Raw genomic sequence first — 22,836 nt, forward strand, 5'->3', positions numbered from 1 at the left:
ACTGTTTCTCAACGAGATGTTCAGAAAATGTTTCCCTGTTCTTAAGAAATCCATTATATCTGATTTCCCAAAGCAAAGAGTAAAAAAGATTATCTTCATTATTAATCATGGAAGAAATGTATGATATACATAGAAAAACATCTATGTATTATTTCAGACACATGTAACCAATCCCACTGGAAGACACAGGAGAGATCAATTTTATCACGATTAGACAGATTGCTTGTTTGACACAGTAACTATTTTCTCATGTAAAAGTAGTAAATTTAATGTAAGTACAAGAAAGATGTTTTATGCTATCTGACTTAAGCATCCCCGTGTGGCTTTAAACCCCAACCCCCCAAGATAACTATGGACATATAGAAAAAGCATATAAATTCCAAATAGTGCAAACAAGTGATGAGTAATGTTGAGTTAGACATTTCTGCCATACCACAAAGTAATTCACATAGTTCAGGTGCAAGACATGTTTTACAAACATTAAATAAAGAACCTGTATTTTCACCTTTTACTTTGTTGATTGGAATTACTCCAGTGTTCAACTGGCACATACAATTTGTATTATTCTTTCGGGGTCAAAGGAAAATGGCAGAATTATTTAGCTCAAACCTTAATATGCATTAGTTTTCTCTTCTCATATGATCCAATTTCCGAAATACTGAACACGGTTATTACCAATATGACTTCATCTGAAAGCAGATTCAGGTGGCTGTTTCTGTCAACTCTTTTTTCTGCTTACTTCATCAATGAGCTTGAGCTAGATATGGATTCTCATCCTGTTAACAGGTATCCAGATCACAAGTTAACCCATGAAGACACATTCCTATCTAAAGTGAGGTGGTGGCAGGGTGGGTGCGTGCAAATAAAGCACACAGACAAAATGGGCATGGGAACTGACCAAATGGAGTACACAACACTTCCATCAGTAACTGCCTAACATCTCTTGCCTACGCTCATTCAATTTATGTATTCGAAACAGAAATTACCTTTGTCTCTGTAGCGCATGATTCCCTTCGAAGAAAGCCCTGGGTGCCAACTGTCCAATTCCATAAATAGGGTCAACTTACCAATGCTGCCATATACAGACTAATAAAACAATTCTATGTGGCAGACATGATGACAACATACTGAGATGATGATGGTGATAATAATAATAGATTTATATACCACCTTTCAGGATGACAACACCCACTTAGAGCAGTTTACAAAGTATGTTATTATTATCCCCACAACAAACACCCTGTGAGGTGGGTGAGGCTGAGACAGCTCCTAAAAGCTGTGACTGACCCAGCTGGTTTCAAGTGGAGGAGTGAGGAATCAAGCCCGGTTCTCCAGATTAGAGTCCTGCGCTCTTAATCACTACACCAACCTGGCTCTCCACACATGCTCATACTATGGACTGGGCGGTGGTTTTCACCACTGCCTACAAAAGAGGAAAGAGCCATGGCACCAAAAGGACCTTCTGAGAGACGGAATGAAGACGCTTGCCCCCTCTACCCTCCAGCAGCGCTGCAAAGATGAAGACTGAATAGCTTGGCCTCACGGCAACCTCATCCTGGGGTCTTTTTAAAAAAGCAATGCTTTAATTTAAAATTTGTTTTAGAAAGTTGTAAGTTGTTTTCGTGCCCAATACTGGCATAAAAAATGAGGGTCTAATGGTGCATTTCTCAGTAGAGTTGCCTTCAATGGAAGGGTGGGACAGTGCTTAAGGTTGCACAGAAAACGTTCTACATAAATAAAGATGGGGGGGGGCAGGGAGGATATTTAAATAGCTTTTATGTCATGGCAAAATAATAATCAGATTCATGTAGTCAGCTTCTATATGCAAACCATTAGTCACACCGTAACATCTGCCCATGGACAAATTTAAAGCAGCCCCCAAACATCACACTATAAATCTTCTGGGGATACTCAGCTCAAACCAGCTCACACTGTATTTTAGCATCCCCAACAAACTTCTTGGCCTGATACCCACTTCGTACCCCAGCCTATCATGTCACATTTCTCAAACACAGGGGAAGGGACATAGCTTAATAGCAGAACAGAGCTTTTCAGGACAAAGGTCCCCGCTTCAGTCGCTGGTACCTCATGTTAGACGACCCAGTAGAGCCTAGAAAGGCCTTCCCTGAAGTATCTGGCTGGCCAGAAAGAGGATGCCAGGTTAGAGAGACCCACAGGTCTCTTCTTATGTTTATGTTACAAACAGACATCCGGGGAAATGGGTCACCTACCCAGCAGGTAACCAAGCACCCTGAAGGCTGAACTGATGCAGCAAGTTTTGGAAATGGGCGCGCTTATGGCATATTCTGTACCAAATCCCACATCTAAGGCATCGAAACTCCCCAGACCAAGCCCAGGAGCTCCCACGGACTCCCCCCTACTGTCATCTTCAGGTTCCTGCCACAGTCACTTCACAACACTGCTCTCCTATTCAGACGCTCTAAGGCTGCAATTTTATGCACACCTCCTTGGCAAGAAGGTCCGTCGGACTTAGCGGCAGTTTCGTCGGAGTAAGCAGGCAAAGAACCGAGTTCCCCAGATCTGCCAAAGCTTCACGCCCCACTTCGTATGTGAAACACCCCCTTGTCAAAATTCTTAAAAAGGAAAAAAAACCCCACATATTTTGCAACGCTCAGGCCTTGACACGCACCCCTGAGTTACTTACCACGCCTACAACTACCACGAACGCAGCATGACCACCACCGTCCGGACTTTACCGCACCGCCACCCTCTAGCTGAGCCTCCCAATCCCCAATGCACCATCGCCCTCGCCCCGAGGCGGGCACCCAGCCCCCGTCGTACCACCCACCGCCCCCAACCGCGGACACCCCCCACTCCCCTTCCCTAAGCACTCCCCACCTTGCCCCATCGACCCCGCAGCCACATGCGCCCCCTTGGCTTTGGGGCGCACCACCACATCGGCGCATCCGCCCCGGGCTGACCCGACGCAGCGCCCCCAGCCCCGAACCAGACGCTGCCCCGAAGGGGGCTTGCAAACGCTCCTTTCCGGCCCCGACCCGAAGGCGCCCACCCCGCGGGTCGCCGCTTCCCCAGCCGCCCGGCCAGCCCAGCTCCGTGCCCTCTCGCGTGACCGCTGCAGGCGCCCGCGCTCGCCCTGCCCTCACCTCGCCCTGCTCGTCCTCCTCCAGGCTGCTGAAGCTCCACACCACCAGGCCCTGGACGAGCAGGATGGCCAGCGCCGTGGCGATCGCCAGCTTGTACCGCCGGACCAGCTTCTGCACCCGGGCGCTCGCCACCATCTTCCTTCCAGGCGGCCGGGGAGAGAAAGAGGGCGGCAGAGTTGAGAACCCTGCAGACCGCGGGTGCGAGCACGCACGGCGCGGCAGGGCGCGGGCACCCGCACGCCGGCGGGGGGCCCCGGGAAAGGCGCGGGGGGGGGGCGGTGGAGAGGCGCTCGCCGACTCCGCCGTCTGCAGGACAGCCCGACCGGGCGAGCGAGCCGGCCGGGGCTGCTGGCCTGGAGCCCCGAAGGAGGCTGGAAAGGGACAGGGGCTGCTGTAAGGCCGAATTCTGAGGCGCGATGCTGGGCAGCCCAAGCGATTAGAGCCTCTCCTTAAAGCAAGACGCTCAGGCTCGCTCTCCCCTCTACCTCGCAGGTCCCAAAAGAGCCTGGATAAAATGAGAGGGACAGCCGGGTGAGAAAAACGTGATAAAGCCCCTTTACGCAGGAGAAAAGAGCAAGAGTCCGGTAGCACCTAGAAGCAGGGCTTTTTTTCTGGGAAAAGAGGTGGTGGAACTCAGTGGGTTGCCAGCACAGGGGGCAACTCTTGGCGGGAGGTGGTGCCCCTGGTACCACATGTGCCATCGCAAAGTGTGAGCACACTCTGAGGACCGATGATGTCACTTTGGGTCAGCTGGAACAAGGGGATTTTTTAAAAGTTTAAATCGCCCTCTGCAAAAATGGCCAGGTGGCTGGTGGCCCCGCCCCCTGATCTCCAGACAGAGGGGAGTTGAGATTGCCCTCCATACCGCTCCAGCAGCGCACAGGGCAATCTCAACTCCCCTCTGCCTGGAGATCAGGGGGCGGGGCCACCATCCATGTTACCATTTTCAAGAGGTGCTGGAACTCCTTCCACCAGGTTCCAGCTGAAAAAAAAACCCTGCCTATAAGACTAACAGAATTCAGCCTAGTTAGTTTTATAGGTCCTACTGCTCTTTTCTATGACTACAGACAAACACGGCTACCCTTTATGCAGCTTGTCTGGATGCCTTTAGATGCGGAAATAAATGCACCTGTGCCTTTTATCACCCTGATGTATCAAAAGGTGAAGATGAGGTTGTCTTCCAGATATATGTGTTGGGATGGAGGAAAATGACTGGCATAACATTCTGAAATTATTCCCATTTGGACATATGAAAATGATGTGTTGTCTATGAAAAACTGGTAGTGTGGGTGGTGGATTCGATGATCTCTCCAATAATTTATGGCTCAACACCACAATAATGGGGGATTTTGTTTCCTTTTTTCCATATTGCATTTTCCCAGATGTTCGGACTAGTCTATAAGTAGTAACATTTGTGATGCAGGTATGAGAATTACTGGGGCCCCAGTGTGAGCTAGCTATAAGATTAGCTAACACAGAAGCATCATGTGTGGCCTTAAATGTGGTTAGGACTTGAGAAGGAATATTAAAAGAGACTATTCTTCAGGGAAATCTGTTGGACCAGAGAAGATAACCTCTGATAAGCTCAGGTAATGTATGTAATGGGGACACCGTGTGAAAGGGACTTGACATGGTTACTTTCTGCACTGATCATACCAACCTGCTGCTCTGAAGCTGGCGTTCTTGATGTGGGAAGTATCCTGTGAAATGCCCCTTGGTGCCCCCATTACATACATTAGCTGTGCAGCAGGATACGTAACTATTGAGATGTGGAAGCCGTGCTGCTGAAGTAACATATTAATAGCTGCTACAAGACCCTGTTTTAGAAATAAAAATAAATCCAGAAGAACGTGAGCATACTTGCACGAGGGGATCCTGTCTGTCTATCTAGGCCTCAGATGGAAATACATTCTACAGAAGCATGTCAATTTAAAGCCCAATAAGATATACAAATGAGTGTACAGCTACTCAAAAAGACAAGAATTAGAGATGAAGGGGCTTATGGATTCCTTGCTCCTAACAATGATTTTTTCCCCACCATCTCTTTTGTAATGGATCACTGCTGATATTTACCCCTGGGATTTTGGCACTGTTGCAAAGGCAGAATTCCTAGACTGTCCTCTCCTTGACCCTCTGTGGTTTAATTTAAACCTAGTTCTCATTGAGGTGGTAAACCTTGGTTTGGGATTTCAAACTGCAGTTGGGGGCTAACATATTATGTTCTTCCACACCAAAAAAGTCTGCTCACAGGAAAATGGATGTCAGGGAGAATTCTTCTGGCCTAGACATCTCCCTGATATCTAGTTTTCTGTGTGCAGGGTATGTATGCGTGTTACAGAGGACTATTCCTGCAATCTGACATGTACATTCGACACCCAGCTGACCACTTCAGTGAGAACTAGGACATAGATTTTTAAGTAGGCTTTATTCAGAGCTGGAAAAGCGTGCATTGCCTAGTAGGCAACTAGTATATTTTTTTGTGGATTGGACAGTAATCTTGAACTAGTTAAAACAGCAAGTTTTTGGAGTGTTCTATAAATATGCAAGTTGTGAAACTACTTATAAATGACACATTATGAATTGAGAAGTCAAAAATTAATGAATTACACATTATGAATTAATGAACTGTGAATTATGAATTATCTAAATTATTCAATGTCAGTCACAGTTCATTGAGGTTTTCAGAGGGCATGGTTTGGAGTCTTCCAAGTAGCTCTCAAAGGAAATGAATGCTCAGATCTGACCGACAGATATGAAATGCTCTGTTAATTTCAATGTTTTTATGGTAATTCATCCCATTATCCTGGGCTGGCTATTGTTTTGGTTATGTTTGCTGAGACTCTGTACTTTGACCAAGATTTTCAAATTACAGTTTAATGTACCAGAGTGAAATACTGATATGGTTAGATAGTGAGGCATATAATGAACTGAGCTCCAAATAAATTAAACCAGAGTGCATAGAGCTGATGTCACGTAGTGAGTAGATAAAGGACCCCAATGAACTCACTAGTTGTTGGTGCTGCACTGGTACAGCTAGTCAGTATCCTGTGCTTGTCAGCAGAGAGGAAACCTGCAGAAGAGACCCCTTTCCAAGATTCCAGGAGCATAGGATTTGCACCAGTATCTATAGCGATCCCAGCGCTTTTTTTCAGGGGAACACAGTGGAACGGAGTTCCGGAACCTCTTGAAAATGGTCACATGGCCGGTGGCCCCGCCCCCTGATCTCCAGACAGAGGGGAGTTTAGATTGCCCTCTGTGCACGGCATGCAGGGCAATCTAAACTCCCCTCTGTCTGGAGATCAGGGGGCGGGGCCACTAGCCATGTGACTATTTTCACCGAGGGCAATTTAAACTTTTAAAAACAACCCCCAGCTGACCCAAAGTGACGTCATTGTGCGGCCCTGAGTTCCACCACTGAGTTCTACCACCTCTTTTCTCAGAAAAAAAGCCCTGAGCAATCCCATTACAGTCCAACAATCATGGAGCAGTATGCCAGTGACACCCCGCATCAGAGCCAAGGGTTGCCAACGGCCAGTTTTGATTTGATTAAAATATCAAATCAAAATACTTAAACATCCAAAAACAAAGGTCATGTCTAAATCAGTGCGATTTTGGAGTTTGTTTATTTTTGCACAAAATGAGAAGGTTTATTGCCTGGCCAACGAAGCAGCCCCACCAGAATGGAACAGGACAAATCTAATGCAGCTCCTGAATAAATATTGATGCAGTTGTCAAAACACCCTTTGCCAGGCAAAAAGCGAGGGCCAGTGTTCCTGCACACTCCTGGGTCTTGGCTGTTTCACTGGCAAACTGAGAGCCGAAACAGACGTGACGAGATACTAGAGTTCAACTTATGTTTCCTTACCTCAAGGTTTGTCGGGAAGTGTAGGCTTCCTTGCAGCTTAAACTTTAACATTTACAGAGCGGCAGGGAGGGAAGTGCAGGTGTGGGGCGCCTTTCCTCCCGCTCTCCAGGTGCATCACTGCATTTCCCCTTCCACCTCTCATGCGGCCCGGAGCTACATAGCCTGCTCACACAGAGCGTCACTTCATCTCCCCCCCCTCTCCCAGCCTGGCCCCCGCAGAGAAACGCCAGGCTGCACCAGGAGAGCAGGAGGAAAGGCACCCAGAACATCGCTGCATCTCCCTCCCCTCACTCATCTGGCCCCTGCCTAGAGCCGCGCAGCCTGGCGTTGGCTCTACAGGGGCTGAGCGAGGGGTGGTGGTGCAGCGACGCTCCGTGTGAGCGGGCTATGTAGCTCTGGGCCGCGCAAGCGGGGGAAGTAACTTTAAGAACCGAGAACTACGTTTATGAAACCGATACGCTTCTTGACTAAATAAAAGTTCATTTTGTTTTGTTATATCCCAGAGTAGCTGTCATTGCTATATCCCATTCCTATCCTCAGGGCCACATAGAACCACGAAGGAGTCTGACGCTTAGGCACGTTACCAAAGGGAAAATTTAAATAAAATATCTTGGAATATAATATTCCTGGTGGCAGCAATCTACCCAGAGGGTGTAAGGGAAAGATTAATGGCAAAATCTACCCAAGAGGAAGTAAAAGGTCATAACAGCAACCCTTGGCTCTGATGTGGGGTGTCGATGGCATACTGCTCCATGATTGTTGGAGGTGCAGCTGCAGGTCACTATTGCATCCATGCATTAAATGTAATAATAATAATGAGTTTATATATCGCTCTTCTAGACAGATTAGTGCCCCACCCAGAGCGGTGAACAAGTTAATGTTGTTATTATACCCACAATACAGCTGGAACTGAGAGGAACAGCTTACCCAAGGCCACCTACTGAGCTCATGGCAGTAGTGGGATTCGAACCAGTAGAGTTCTGATTCACAGCCAAAGCACTTAACCACTGTGCTACAGTGGTCTAGTCCTGCTCTTGACACACCACAATTGCTCACCTTCAGCCCCCCCCCCCCCCAACCCATTTGTGCAACATGAGGATAACAAGACTGTTCTACTACACAGGGTAATAATCAGATAATGTATATGAAGTGCTTGAACACTCCAAAGTGCTAGACACATGCTATCCTTATTACAGAGATTTCCAGCCCACGGCTCAGTTGTACACAGCAACAGAGATGGCAAGTAGAACCTTTCAGTGCAATTCTGCGATCTAGGTCTTGATCTTTGGTGTGCTACCTTCAAGAGCCAACCTTTTCTCTTCCAGCTACTAATTCCTCCTTACTGAGACAGTTCGGGGTCATTATTACTGCTCTTTTTCAACAAGGATGCTTTGGTTATACCACTTTCAATTTTTTAAATATTATGTTTCATCTTAATCTTAGGAAAGTGCTTTATATAAGAATTATTATATAATAATTTACCAGTTACAAGCAACTGTGAGTACACTGTTTGCCTCAAGCGTTGTTTTAAATATCCTTGCCACAACTCTTTTTTTCCACAGTATGTTGTAAGGTATTTTCCATTCATACTTCTAGAAGTGGCTGTTAGGACAGGCAAAGCATACATAACTCAGTGCCACAGAAAGCACAGTTCTAACCTGAGCTATCAGATACTGGTAGGCTTCTCATTACAGGCAAGTTGTTACTTGGTAACAGCTATGGATTTTTCCAAAATGGCTCAGCAGGGCTCTCTTTACACATGGACCAAACTTGAGATTTATTGGGGGAAACCTCAACTCAGCTCTTGTTTAATGTGTGACCTGAAGTTTATTTTTAAAATGGAATGTGGTAGTGGTGGAGGAGAGTGCCCTCAAGTCATAACTGACTTATGGCGACCCTTAGTGGGATTTTCATGGCAAGAGACTAACAGAGGTGGTTTGCCATTGCCTGCCTCTGCAAGCCTGCTCTTCACTGGAGGTCTCCCATCCAAGTACTAACCAAGGCTGACTCTACTTAGCTTCTGAGATCTGACAAGATGGGGCTTTCCTGGGCTATCCAGGCCAGAGTGTCTGTGTGTGTAAATTGGCTCCCATGCATGTGCTATGTGTGTTTTAGTAACATCAGGGCTTTTTTTCAGCAGGAACGCGGTGGAACGGAGTTCCGGCACCTCTTGAAAATGGTCACATGGCCGGTGGCCCCGCCCCCTGATCTCCAGACAGAGGGGATTTTAAATTGCCCTCCACACTGCTGGAGCAGCGCAGAGGGCAATCTAAACTCCCCTCTGTCTGGAGATCAGGGGGCGGGGCCACCGGCCATGTGACCATTTTCGCAGAGGGTGATTTAAACTTTAAAAACTCCCCCCTTGTTCCAGCTGACTCAAAGTGAAGTCATTGTGCTGTCCTGAGTTCCACCACTGAGTTCCACCTCCTCTTTTCCCAGAAAAAAAGCCCTGAGTAACATACTTTGTAAACAGCTCTGAGTGGGCATTAAGTTGTCCTGAAGGGCAGTATATAAATCAAATGTTACTATAGCCAGCTCCATGCATCTGCCGAGACATGATCGTATGGCCAGATCCAGGGCAGATGCGTGGAACTTGCTGTAACACACATAGCCCTCCTCCCATGACCTTTCTCTGCTAGTTTAAGCCCATGGGTGCAAAGGAGGAAATCAGGCTGCTCTTGCTGCCTCCTCATATGCACAGGAGCTGATTGGCAACCACCCCCCTGTGTGTGTATGTGTACACACACACATAATTTTAAAGGTAAGCTTTGGGTTACACATCAAACACGAGTTGTGGTTTCCTCAATAATACTCATTTGGCAGGTGAGTAAAGAGACCCAGGTTGGTGTTGCAGCAGTCCGTTGGTCCTGGCTGTAGTCCAACCAGTACAGTAAGCCTGGCAGAAGGTACAACATGGTGTCTTAGACAGATGTGCACTCTGGCAGGTTAGACGTGAAGTCCCTTTAGGACAGTAGTAATTTCTCTGCTACTCTTGGGTCAGATTACACTCCTCCTCTCTGCTCCCGGCCCACTTATAATCTTGCATGGGGATGTGCGCCTTGGGGGTTGCACCAACTCAGTATTAACATCTTACATCATTTCCAGTCTCCCCCTTTGGTGTTGCTTAATGCCAGCAGGGTCATAACAGTATGGTGCCTCACAGTGATGCAAAAGAATATGCCACCCCTATCTTGCCTGATAATGAAAAGAGGGGCTCTGATATATTTTTGGATGATAAATATGTCTTTATATACATGTATATACTATGAGTTTTCTTAAAAGCCCTCTTAAGGTCTGCGCTTAAAGATTCACATTTTGTAAAGCATGACCCAAACAGAAAATTCTCAGGAGGCTTAAGGAACAAACATTTCTAGGTTTTCAGGTTTGTTTACACAGGGTTTCTGTTCTGTTATAATCAAGATTACATAAAGTAACCAAGCCTCTGGCATTGTTCCCTTTGCACAGTTTAACAGTCAGTAAACAGCCAAATGGCAGTATATATAGATCCAAGACACAATTTTGTTTCCAGGGCTCCCTTGTCTAAATTAAAATGAACATTTTTTCCCTTGTTTTAACCTGAAAGTAAAAGAGACGCTGGTGGTGAACCGAATAGTACATGGACCAGATGCACAAAGGAAATGATTTCAAAGGCACTCAGTGCTTTTGTATATTGTGTGGTTGAACTATGAAAAGGACCAAAATCTTATCTTTGGGCAGGACAGAAGAAGGTCCAACTCAAAGAGTTTTAGGTGGCTCCAAATGCTGTGCCATGTGATCTGAGAGACGTCCTCTAGGACAGAAGATGCTGGGTGGAACTCTTAGATTATGCACAAGTTTGCAATTAGAAATTGGGGGGGGGCTGCAAAGACTTGGGGGAGGGAAGAGCTCATTTTCCTCTCCCCCACTGTTTCCTCTTTTCCTTCCCTGGAAGCCCCTGTAGCCTCTCTCATTTTCATTCTTCTTTCTCTCCTTCTCACCCACCAGCCAACCTAATCTTTATCTCCTCCTACCCCCCCCCCGTCATCAGCTTTCCTTCCTTCGTCCTGACAGCCTCTCCCTGGGAAAACCATGGCCCAGTTGTGTAGTGTCAGCTGCCAGACCCAATTGTACAGTGAGAAACCCGCAAGAACATACTGGGAGGATCTTATTTCCCCCTATATCCCCTTCCCTGCACTGTTTCCGCTGTCCCTCCTCCTGGCAAACCACACTATATCCTCACTTTTCCCTGCTTCCTTCTCTCCTTCTTGTCCACCTACCAACCTACTTTTTATCTACCCCCCATCATCAGCTATATTTATTTACTTCATTTATAATCTGCCTTTCTCCACAACAGGGGACCCAATGTAGCTTGTGTCATTCTCTTCTCCAGGGCTTTTTTTCAGGGGGAACGCGGGGGAATGGAGTTCCGGAACCTCTTGAAAATGGTCACATGGCTGGTGGCCCCGCCCCCTGATCTCCAGACAGAGGGGAGTTGAGATTGCCCTACGCGGAGAGCAATCTCAACTCCCCTCTGTCTGGAGATCAGGGGGTGGGGCCACCAGCCATGTGACCATTTTCTCTGAGGGCAACCCACTGAGTTCCACCACCTCTTTTCCCAGGAAAAAAAGCCCTGCTCTTCTCCTCCATTTTATCCTCACAACAATTCTGTGAAGTGTTAGGCTGAGAGTATGTGACTGGCTGAAAGTTACCCAGTGAGTAACGGCAGAGGGGAAATTTGAACCTGTATCTCCCAGAGCTTCATGTGGAACTTCAATGACTACACAACACAAGCTTTCCTACAGTGGTTGCTGTTGAATAGGTAGCAAGCAGCTGGGCCTGAGTAAGATCCCTTCAGATTGATGTCTGAAATACAACATCTACTTAGAAAAATCAGTCTTGCAGTTTTTTTAAGGGCAGAGATAGGTGCTAATGCCTCATTTAACAATAACATATTAAGACTGAAGTCTACCTTTAACTTCTCCTCACAAAAAACCCTAGCATATTAATGTTCTAAGAACTTATTTTGGAGGAGATAGAAAAGCTGGAGTCATCAAGGCTAACGATTTGGCACAATTTAGATAAACTAGAAAAGAGCACATTAAAACAGCTCTGAATTCTGTACTCGCACCTTTCAAACTACCAGATATTGGGGGGGGGGGGCAGTTGTAGTTTGGAATAGAGATGACTAAATTAAAGAGGCATTCAAACAACATTAATCATTATAGGAACACAGAAAACCCAACCTCAATTATTAAGAAAGAAATTGTAAGCATTTTGGAAGAGGCACTACTGGAAGGGTACTTGAATAAGTCCACATATGATTTTTATTGGAAACTGAGGGCAGAGTTCTACCTCCTAAGATTCACGAATGCATTTTTTCCATCCTTAGCAGACCTATTGTCTCAGGGCATGGTTGTATTGTGGAACCTCTGGCAATTTATCTGGATTTGTTTTAAAAACCCTTTGTTCCTAAGATTTCTTCTTATTTGAGAGACACCATAGATTTTTTAAATCACATTTATTTATTTTTATTTATTTATTTTTTCAATTTATATACCGCCCATCCCCAGGGGCTCTGGGCGGTGAACAGTTAAAATCGATAAAAACAAGAACTAAAATCAATATACAAATAATAAAACAAATTAACAAAGTGCAGTGGTGGGGAGAACCACTGTTTGTTTGTTTGTTTAATAAAATGTATATCCCACCCTCCCTATGAACGGTCTTAGGGCAGCTTGCATCAATAAAAAATACAAAGTTAAGACACAGTAAAATTAAAGATGAAAAATAACAAAAAATCTACAGTATGTCCGACATCAGGTGCTAAGACTACAATAAAACTACAGGTGCAGCCATGATGGTGGGATATAGAGCATGCAGATCGCCAGCCCCTCAACCAAAGGCCCGGTGGAACATCTGCATCTTACAGGCCCTGCAGAACTGAACAAAACTGGCAGGGCTTGGATCTCGAATGGGAGTGTGTTCTACCACGCCTGACCAAAAAGGTCCTGGCCCTGGTCGAGGAGATGAACATCCCTCCAGCTGGGAACCACCAGTAACTGCTTATCCGCAGAGTGCGAGGCCCTGCGGGGACATAATTAACATCCAGGAGATACAGATAAAAGGGAGTATTATTCCAGTCCACCCACATCTTTTTTTATGCCATCTAGCCAAATTATTGTCGAAGGCTTTCACGGCCAGAAAACGTTAGTAGTTGTAGATTTTCCGGGCTGTATGGCCGTGGTCTTGGCATTGTAGTTCCTGACGTTTCGCCAGCAGCTGTGACTGGCATCTTCAGAGGTGTAGCACCAAAACCTCTGAAGATGACAGTCACAGCTGCTGGCGAAATGTCAGGAAGTACAATGCCAAGACCACGGCCATACAGCCTGGAAAATCTACAACTAGCCAAATTATATTTGAAAAGGAACTACTTTCAGTTCCAGAGCCAATTGTTTTGGCAAATCTCAGGCATGGCTATGGGGTACAAATTCACTCCTAAACTAGCAAATATGTTTATGAATAGATTAGAGAATAACTTCATCCTCCAGGGAGATAACATTTATAGAGATAGCATTATCCTTTACAAACATTTTTGGATGATATTTTCATCATTTGTAAAGGCTCTGAGGATCTTACTCAGTTTGGCCAGTTTATCAGTGCGATACATAACAGCATTAATTTTGAAATGACTTACGACAGATCTTGGGTTAATTTTTGGATGTATTGGTGAAGAAGGAAGATAGGACGATACATACAGATCTTTTCAGAAAACCTGCCACAGATGCTAATTATTTTCTAGCTGGGGATAGTTTTCACCCTTTCCACTTGAAAAGGAAATTGCCTTTTTCCTAGATTCTGAGAATTAGGAGGAATTGCAGTCAAGATATGGACTTCTATAGACAAGCCAACATACTAATGAGCCAGTTAAAGGACAGAGGATACTCCACTAAAGTTCTTAAACAAGCCTTTTATAAGGCAAGGAATACACCCAGAGAATCTCTTTTAACACCTAGGATCCATAATAACAATACTGACAGAATCCCTTAAATGGGATTGTCCCTTTAACTTATGGCTGTACCTTCTCAGGAGTGAGAAATATAATTGAAAAACATTGGTACCTTTAGTCAGAGATTCCAAGATGTAAGACTAACCCCTTATTCACCTTCAAGAGAGCAAAAAATCTTTAAAAGATATGCTGCTCAGGAGCACACTGAAGGAACATACTTCAGATAATACCCCTGAATGAGGGGAGTGGAATTCCCAAAGGTAACTTTTCATGTGGCAATTGCACTGTTTGTAGTCTTTGTCTTAAAACCAACATGTTTCAAAATTCTTCAAAGACCAAAAGTTACTATATTAGATCTTTTGTTAATTGTAACTCCAAAGGTGTTATTTATTGTATACAATGCCCTTGCAATTTGCTATAGGTAGGTCTCACAATTTTCCTGTATGGATAAAGATTACAGAAAACAGAAGATGTGTAGCCAGATTTTTGTTTCATTTCTGTTTCATCTTTAGTCGGTATCCAGAACTCCATCTTAAATTTTACATTCATGACCTGGTTATAAGGTAAATTTCCTATATTTCATTTTGTGATTTTAAAAAAAAAATTATTAATTGGGGTTTAATTGGCTGTCTCTCTTTTTGTAGATTTATGGGCAAAGGAAACACAACTATTATTATCAGCGCCATTACTTTTTTTCATGCCCTTTTGGAGTAGAATGGTAAGGAATTCACTCCATGTTATTTTAATTTCATCTCAATATGAGTAATTTTTATTAAAATGTATATGTTTGATATTGGTTTTACACTCACCATCCTGATATTAACCATTATACATTTTTTAAAAAAATATTTTTTATTATTTTTCCACACATACATGTACAGACATGAGACAGTTATACATTTTTGTCCCCTGTCCCCCTGTACCTTTCCTGCTCTATTTCAGGTTCAGTATGTTCTAGTTGTATATGTTTTATTTATACATTTTATTGATGGAGGTGCTGTCTTTAATATCTATGTATCACTGAGGAAGGCCTTTGGGCCAAAATGTATCTGGTTTTATTGGTTTTGTATGTATTATTTATTTTATTTTATTGATTTGATATCTAGCCCGCCCACCCTGCGAACGGGCTCAGGGCGGGTTATAGTAAAATGCTCAATGAGCATTAAAACATATAAATACCTTTAAAAACCAGAAAACACCACAAATACATACAAAACAGCATTTTGGATGGCAGGCCCCCTCCAATTTCCCCAATCATGGTATAAAACAACACAGAACAGAAGGTGTGAGGTGGGGCCACAGTTTATAATAATCTGGTGACTGCGCTTATAGGGAGACAGATTATTACGTTGCCCCCCTGGTGGGAGACCAGTAGGGAGGCTCCTAAAACGATCAAAGACTTGCCTCAACCATATGCCTGGCAGAACATCTCTGTCTTACAGGCCCACCAAAAAGATACTAGTTCTTGGCAGGCCTGGGTGTTCTCCGACAGAGAGTTCCACCAGGTTGGGGCCAGGACTGGAAAAGCCCTGGTCCTGGTCGAGGCCAGCCGGGCCTCCCTGGGGCCAGGGACCACCAGTAGGTACTTATTTGCTGATCTTAATGCTCTCTGGGGTACATACAGGGAGAGACGGTCCTGCAGGTATGCTGGTCCCAGTCCGCTTAGGGATTTAAAGGTTAAAACCAAAACCTTGAACCTAATCTAGAATTCAACGGGGAGCGAGTGCAGTTGCTGTAGGATGGGAGTAATATGTGCCCTGTATGGTGTGCCCATCAGGACACGTGTTGTCCTAATAGTATTAGTTGTACTATTATACCTGTATATTAATGGTGTTTGTTAAATAGTGGGTTCAGACACGAGGTAATTCAACAGCTCTTTATTTAGCAGGAACACAACACACACTGACAGACTGAACAGAAGCCCTCAATATATATACAGCAGCTCCACCCCCAGAATAACTGATAGCCAATGAGAATACATACTTTACAATACCATCATTTGCATAAACTATATACAATGTTTGAAGTAGGCAGGCCTCTTTGTTATAGAGGACCGATTGGTTGCTGCCTTGAGAAAGTAACCTGTGATATTGCAGGGATTAAGGGCCAATGAGAATGCAGGCATTGGGAGCCTTGACTGAACCTTAAGCACAACACAGTATAGTGCATTGCAATCAATACAGTAAATACTTTAGAGGCCTTTCTTGGCCCAGTACACAACAGTGTTACTTTACTTTATGTATATACAAGGTTTTAGTACATATATGTACAACCATATGATGCTTTTATTCTAATCTATGTATTCCTATTAAACTTTATACCAGTGTTTTTAAGTTATTTTCAATGATTTGATATATATTTCTGTTGTTCCAGCCTCCTTGGTTACCCTTGGTTTGCAGAGTTGTTGTTTTTGACTCCCATTTTTTTGTTGTCTTTACCAGGGTGATTCATGCAAATTGCTTGCTATCAGGTTGCCTGGTGGTTGCTGCCATGCTTGGCCCCATTGAGTCCTCCCTCTGGTCATAACCTTCCTGGAAGGGGCCCTGCTCCTCCTCACCTCTTACTGACAGAAACCAAGGCTTGAACTTTGGCAGTGCTCTTGTGATTGCTAAGCAACAGCCTCTGAGGGTGTTTGTTTCTGGTGCTACTTCTATTATTTTGGATTTTTTTAACCCCCACCCCACCCCACCTCGTCCCCACCCAAAGTTTCCAAGGAGCTCAGAGTGGTGTCCATTGCTGGCTGCATTTTATCATCTCAACAACCCTGGGAGATAGGTTAGGCTGAGTGATTGTCTCAAAGTCACCCAGTGAGTTTCATCATAGACTGATCATCTGACCCCTGATCTTGATCTTTCTATCCTTACTCCAAGTACACTACAGTGGCCGTCTATCAGCTTTCTGCATCCCCCAAGTCACACACACCAGAGAAAGTGTTCCTGACAGGATCTCACCGATTCTTGGCTCAATTCTTGGCCCAGATTCTAAATACACAAAAACTATTTCCCCATTGAAGTAATTTGATTGTGTGTGGGGACATATGTAAAATGATACTGTCATCACAGTTGTGGCTTATGACATCACTCTTTACTTCTGATGCAGGGAAAATGAGTTTTCAAGAAGGATTAAACATTTGCTGCCGTATCTTTTGCCCGTCGGTTGTGACAATGAATCCTTAGGGCAAGGCTGATCTGCAGTGAAAAAAGAAACCCTTAGAAATGACGGGGCGGTGGTGGTAACGATGTTCCCCAGGATCACTGCCGGTATCAGAATGTCTCAGCCGTTATTGTGGAGCTCTATAATTGATAAACCAAACAGAACAGGTGAGTTACAGCTTTGGAGAATAATGTGACGTTACCCTTTATTATTATGTGAATTGCTGCTGGAATGATCCAGTACCAAATAGCAAAAAACTTAGAACTCTGTGTAGAATGGCAGACTGTGTATGGGGGTGGGGGGTATTTGTTTAGGATTTCATGAGTTGTACAGACAGGGCTTTTTTTTCAGCAGGAACGTGGTAGAACGGAGTTCCAGAACCTCTTGAAAATGGTCACATGGCTGGTGGCCCCGCCTCCTGATCTCTAGACAGAGGGGAGTTTAGATTGCCCTCCGTGCCACCGAACAGTGTGGAGGGCAATCTCAACTCCCCTCTGTCTGGAGTTCAGGGGGCGGGGCCACCAGCCATGTGACCATTTTCTCCGATGGCAACCCACTGAGTTCCATCACCTCTTTTCCCAGAAAAAATGCCCTGTGTACAAATATATTAAACTTCATTTGTATTTAGGTAGCATCAATTATATCACATCTCTCGTTGGTTTTGTCTGCTGTCTTGTTGAATTACTTACAGTGCCCAACTAAGCAAGTCTAGTCAGAATCATTCTCAGATCTATTCAATGGGGTTTATCCCAAGAAAGTGTTCTTAGGATGGCATAATTTATATGATGAAGGGAGCTTTGACTTTCGAAAGCTCATACCTTGGAAATCTAGTTAACCTTTAAAGTGCTCCTAGACCTGAATCTTGCTACCCAAGATTGTTGCATTGTTGATTAAGATAGCTAAGAAGCCTGGCCCTTTACTAGAAGCTTAACTCCAGGAAACGGGCAACTGAAGTGTGTCATGGCATGGAGATAAATAACATCACCTGGAAAATAATAGGGCAGTAACCTCTCTTAAAGGGACAGCACATTTTTTCTTGAGGTGTTCCAGTTGAAGCAACTTTATTAGAGATCCATACAGTTCAGGGTGTTCGCACAAAGGTAGCAATTGGCAGAAGTGACTATTCAAACAAGGGTACTAGTAATTATAGGGAAACTTCATACCCTTTGGGTCCGTTGACATTCTGGCTCGAAAACCCCGAAGAGTTACATGGGAACCAATTAGTTTAGGCTAGACAGAAGACAGAATGAAATCATCTCAGTCTCTGAGAAAAGATACATTGCTCGCTGCCCGCAGCTTGCATCCAAGGACACTTGCTAGAAAAGTGAAAGTAAATACCTTCAACAGATAACAGAGAGGCCCCACTGTCTCTTTGGTGCATTTTATGCTAGCAGTTTAGGCATTCTCAGATGATTTATACAGTATACAGAATACAACCTTAGCAAACAGTTACGATCAGCACAAAATGCAAAACATATTAATTATTGGAAGGTATGCAGGCATACATGACATGTTATTTATTCCCTGCTGTTTCAGCCTATGAAGTAGATGCTTTCAGAGCAGTTTGCATTCTGCACTAATCCTGCCCTAATGTTCTGCACCCCAGGCACTCCAAAGAGTACATTTTTTTAAAAAAAAGCCTGATTCTGCAAACGGAAAAATTATACAAACAAAGCAAATTTTCAGAGTCTCTTATTGTGCATGATTTGTTCAGCTATGTTTGCTGTTATGAAAAATTTATTCCGGTTTCGCCGCTGCTGCTACTATTAGCATTTGTACAGAGTTCATAGCTTTTCTCATAAATGGTGATCCTTGCAATGGTTATGAATGGTAGGCCAATATTATTCTCTCCATATAGTCATGGGGAGAAGCCATTCAGGGGCCTGAGGGCCTATCCAAACTGCTAGATAATATTAATTCACTTCACCGCTTTCTGAGATTGGCCCATACTTTGACCTAGTGACGGGTTCCCCTTCCCTCTTCTTTTTTTTTTTTAAAGAGGACAAGAAGGCTCTAGATCGCCAGATTCCAAAGAACTCCTTCCACCAGGTACAGTCTCTGCTACTAAAAAACAGAGTCCAGGAGGGGGAGTGACAGTTACCAGTGGCTTCTGTTGAGACCACATAAGCTATGGAAATCTTCTAGGATCCCATGCTGGAAGTAGGCTGTGGCATTCTGATACATTGGCTAAGATGGAAGAAAATGCCTAAGGCCAGTCTTGTGCTTCGGTGTTAGCACTCTGAGGTTTGTAGCCATATTCTGAAGGGAAAATGCATTTTTGGATGGGGAGCATATTGCTGACATTGCGATCCTGGTGGTTTAAAACTGTTTTTCTCCCCCAGACGCCTCATATAACATACCCACGACCTCCTTCATTTTGGAGAAAATCCACTCCTGCACATCACATTATCCAGCCTAGGATAATTGAGCAACCCGATCCAGCTAGTTTGAAGCGGCAATGTATATATCGAAAGAAGCTGGAAAAGGAGAAATCCAAGACCCTAAAGAAAAAGTAAGAGAGGTGATGCTGGGTTTCCAGCAGACAAAGCAGAGCAAAATAAACACACTTGTGCAATCTCAACTCCCCTCTGTCTGGAGGTCAGGGGGCGGGGCCACCGGCCATGTGACCATTTTCAAGAGGTGCCGGAACTCCGTTCCACCGCGTTCCTGCTGAAAAAAAAACCCTGGTAAGAAGTAAGAATGTAAGCGGTACCCTGCTGGATCAGACCTGTGGCCCATCTGTCCAGCAGCCTGTTTCACACAGTGGCCAACAAGTTTCTCCAGAGGGCTCAACAAACTGGGCACAGAGGCCCTGATGTTGCCTCTTAGCACTTGAAGCCAGCTGGGTGACCTTGGGTCAGTCACAGCTCTCTCAGAGCTCTCTCAGCCCCACCCACCTCACAGGGTGATTGTCGTGGGGATAATAATAACATACTTTGTAAACCACTCTGAGTGGCCATTATGTTGTCGTGAAAGGGTGGTATATAAATCAAATGTTGTTATTATTATGGTTTGCAGAGGTTTGCTCTTTCTGAATATGGAGGTTCCCTCCAGTCTCCATGACTAGAAGCCATTGATGGACCTGTTCTCCAGGAATCTGTCTTATCTTTTGGGGGAGAGTGCAGTCCAAGCCTGTTATAACACCATCTGGATATCCAAATTCCTACTCACATCAGCACCATTTTCCTTCTGTCAGCCTCTCATGGCCACCATGTCCCCCTCCCTGATACCTTGGAGGGCTATTTTTTTTTAAAAAAAAACAGTGATTTAAACAAAAAAATATAATTTTGAAGACTTGAGGGCACTTCTTCCAACTGAGTTATCAGTCTCCCAGTATAGGCTAGAGTTTTCCTGGAATTACAACTAATCTCCAGACTTCAGAGATCAGTTCCCCCGGAAGAAATGGCAGCTTTAGAGGGTGGAGCTTTAGAGTTCCCTCTCCTCCCCAAACTCCACTCTCCCCACGCACTGCCACAAATCTCTAGGAATGTCCCAGCAGCCAGAGTGGGCAACTGTATATACCAAACAGAAAGGCAGCCCTGGTTGCTATTTCCTCCTGCGCTCTGCAGACCACTATTTTGAGTACCCCATCTTGTTCTTGACTCTCCTGTGACCTTCAGGAACAATTTTTTGTGGGCAGGTCTATGTGGGCTGCAGTAGGAAGAGTTGTGGATTATTGGATCCATACCATTCCATTTTTGTGGATTATTGGATCCATACCATTCCATTTTTTCACTCACAGAATTATTTTTTAACCTGGAAAACAGTAGGGAGGTTTCAAAGCTAGCCACAGTCCTTTCATGAACTTCTAAGGTGCTATGATTCTGGGTTACGCTTCCTTTCTAGGAGCATTTATCCAGATGTTTCTTAGAAAACATTCTGCTGCTTCCTCTAACCTCCAGTAGATGGCGCTAACATATCACAGATTTGTCAAGTTTGTCTTGGAGGACACACTCTCTCTCTCTCTGATGAAGAGAGCTGTGGCTTTCAAAAGCTTATGCTACAATAAAGTTGGTTAGTCTCAGTCTTAAAGGTGCTACTGGACTCTTTACTATTTTGCTACTACAGGCTAACTCCTCTGGATCTACACGCACAATAGGGAAAGGAAAATACTCCAGGACAAGGCGTTAATGTAAGGTTGCCAACTATGACTTAGAAAATTCCTGGACATTTGAGGATGGTACATATGGGTGGGGGAATTGGGGGAGGAATTTCACCTAGAATATAGAGTTTTCCCTCTGAAACCACTGTATTCTCCAAGGAACTCCTCTGTGTAGTCTGGAGATCTCTTGTAATTCTGAGTGAATTTCAGGTCCCACCTGAAGGTTGGCAACCCTACGTTAAGGTAACCCTATGTTAAGGCTATTAGACATCTGTTTTATTTTGCTGCAATAGAATAACGTGGCTGCCCCTCTGAAATGTATCTCATGTGCTGCTATTGTTAAATTCACGATCATTTCAATTGTTTTCCAAGGCACTTCAAGGATCTAACTGCATATTACATTTTACTCCTGTCTACTATGAGGACTTTTAATCAGGTGTCATTTGGGAGTAATTCAATTCCAGGTGTGCAGGGCCCCCAATAGTTTGGGTTGGGGAGGCAGGAATCCTTTCTCCCTGTATGTCCCAGCTCCAGTCTGGCTGCGCGCCCGGTGCCCCTGAGAATTGATACCAGATGAAAACTCCTTGCAGCAATATGTATAAAATATAATGTGTAGCTACCTTTTGAGTTTATAGGGCCATGTAAAGACATTGCATTTGATTTTTTATTCAAGTGACTGTTCAACTTATGGTTGCAAGAGGGAGTCCCCATTAAAACTCCAAGTGGATTATTTTGAAAATCTGGCATTTCCCACAAAATCCAAACATTTCATGTTCAGTAGAAAAACAGTACCTTTTCTACAGATGCATGATGTTTCAATACTGCTCAGCTCTGTCTGCCCCTATTCCTCCATTTTTGCCAGTTAGTCTCTGCTTGGTCACTGACGTGGCTATTGGGGTGCGTTAGCAAATGGCTCCCATCTCTTTTGGATCTGGTACAGGGCAAGGTGAAACACTTGTCTGCCGGCTTCGCTAGCTTCGTGGGCTGTGTTCAGCTTGTTGCTCTTCATTCTCTCCGTCTCATCATTGCTATACACAGCCCAAGAGAGTGTAGACTCTTCCCCACCCATTTTAACCCTCACAATAACCTGAGAGCCAGAGAAAAGGCTAAAGAGGTTTTGATTTTGAGACACTTTGGCTAGGCAGCCCTGTAGAATGTCTGAGAGCAGCATCAGAGAACACCAGGATTAAACCAGGCTGCTTGGTCAATCAGGGAAAACCATTGTTATGACTGGCTGTGGCCAATAAATCAACTAACCGTGGTTTCAGATCCTGGCTTGGTGTGCTGTAACTGACTGTACTTGGGGAAGTGGCTGACTTTCTGATGATCATGTTAATCATCGTTAGCTTAATGAAACCAAGCCGCTGCCTCTCTTCAACTCAGAGTGGACTGGTTGGCAATCTGGGCATCCCCTTTATGCCATCTTTTCCAAAAGGAAGGGACACGGCTGACAAATCAGTCCAAATGAACAAAAAGTGCTTCTGGCAATCACCGTTATCCACAGATGGATCTGGACTTAGTATCTGTATAGGAAAGTATTCGGGAGGTGGCTACCAAAGTACACGGGGTTTGGGGGGGGGGCGGTGTCCAGATGCAAACATGGCAT

At 44.5% G+C, this 22,836-nt stretch overlaps 2 protein-coding genes across 2 annotated transcripts in view; one reads left to right on the forward strand and one right to left on the reverse strand.

Annotated features, from left to right (window-relative positions):
- The window catches only part of XYLT2 (xylosyltransferase 2), a 48,324-nt gene extending 45,056 nt beyond the window's left edge, over positions 1-3,268 (reverse strand). Inside the window, exon 1 of the mRNA XM_054978796.1 lies at positions 3,126-3,268. Coding sequence (XP_054834771.1) covers positions 3,126-3,260 — 135 coding nt within the window. The 5' untranslated portion in view covers positions 3,261-3,268. The remainder of the gene's footprint in view (positions 1-3,125) is intronic.
- A 13,945-nt stretch (positions 3,269-17,213) lies between these two features.
- The window catches only part of HEATR9 (HEAT repeat containing 9), a 46,596-nt gene continuing 40,973 nt past the window's right edge, over positions 17,214-22,836 (forward strand). Inside the window, exons 1-3 of the mRNA XM_054976302.1 lie at positions 17,214-17,295; positions 19,128-19,177; positions 19,471-19,640. Coding sequence (XP_054832277.1) covers positions 17,214-17,295; positions 19,128-19,177; positions 19,471-19,640 — 302 coding nt within the window. The remainder of the gene's footprint in view (positions 17,296-19,127; positions 19,178-19,470; positions 19,641-22,836) is intronic.

This window comes from Eublepharis macularius, chromosome 4 (assembly GCF_028583425.1).
Source record: "Eublepharis macularius isolate TG4126 chromosome 4, MPM_Emac_v1.0, whole genome shotgun sequence".
In the NCBI taxonomy this organism is placed as follows: domain Eukaryota; kingdom Metazoa; phylum Chordata; class Lepidosauria; order Squamata; family Eublepharidae; genus Eublepharis; species Eublepharis macularius.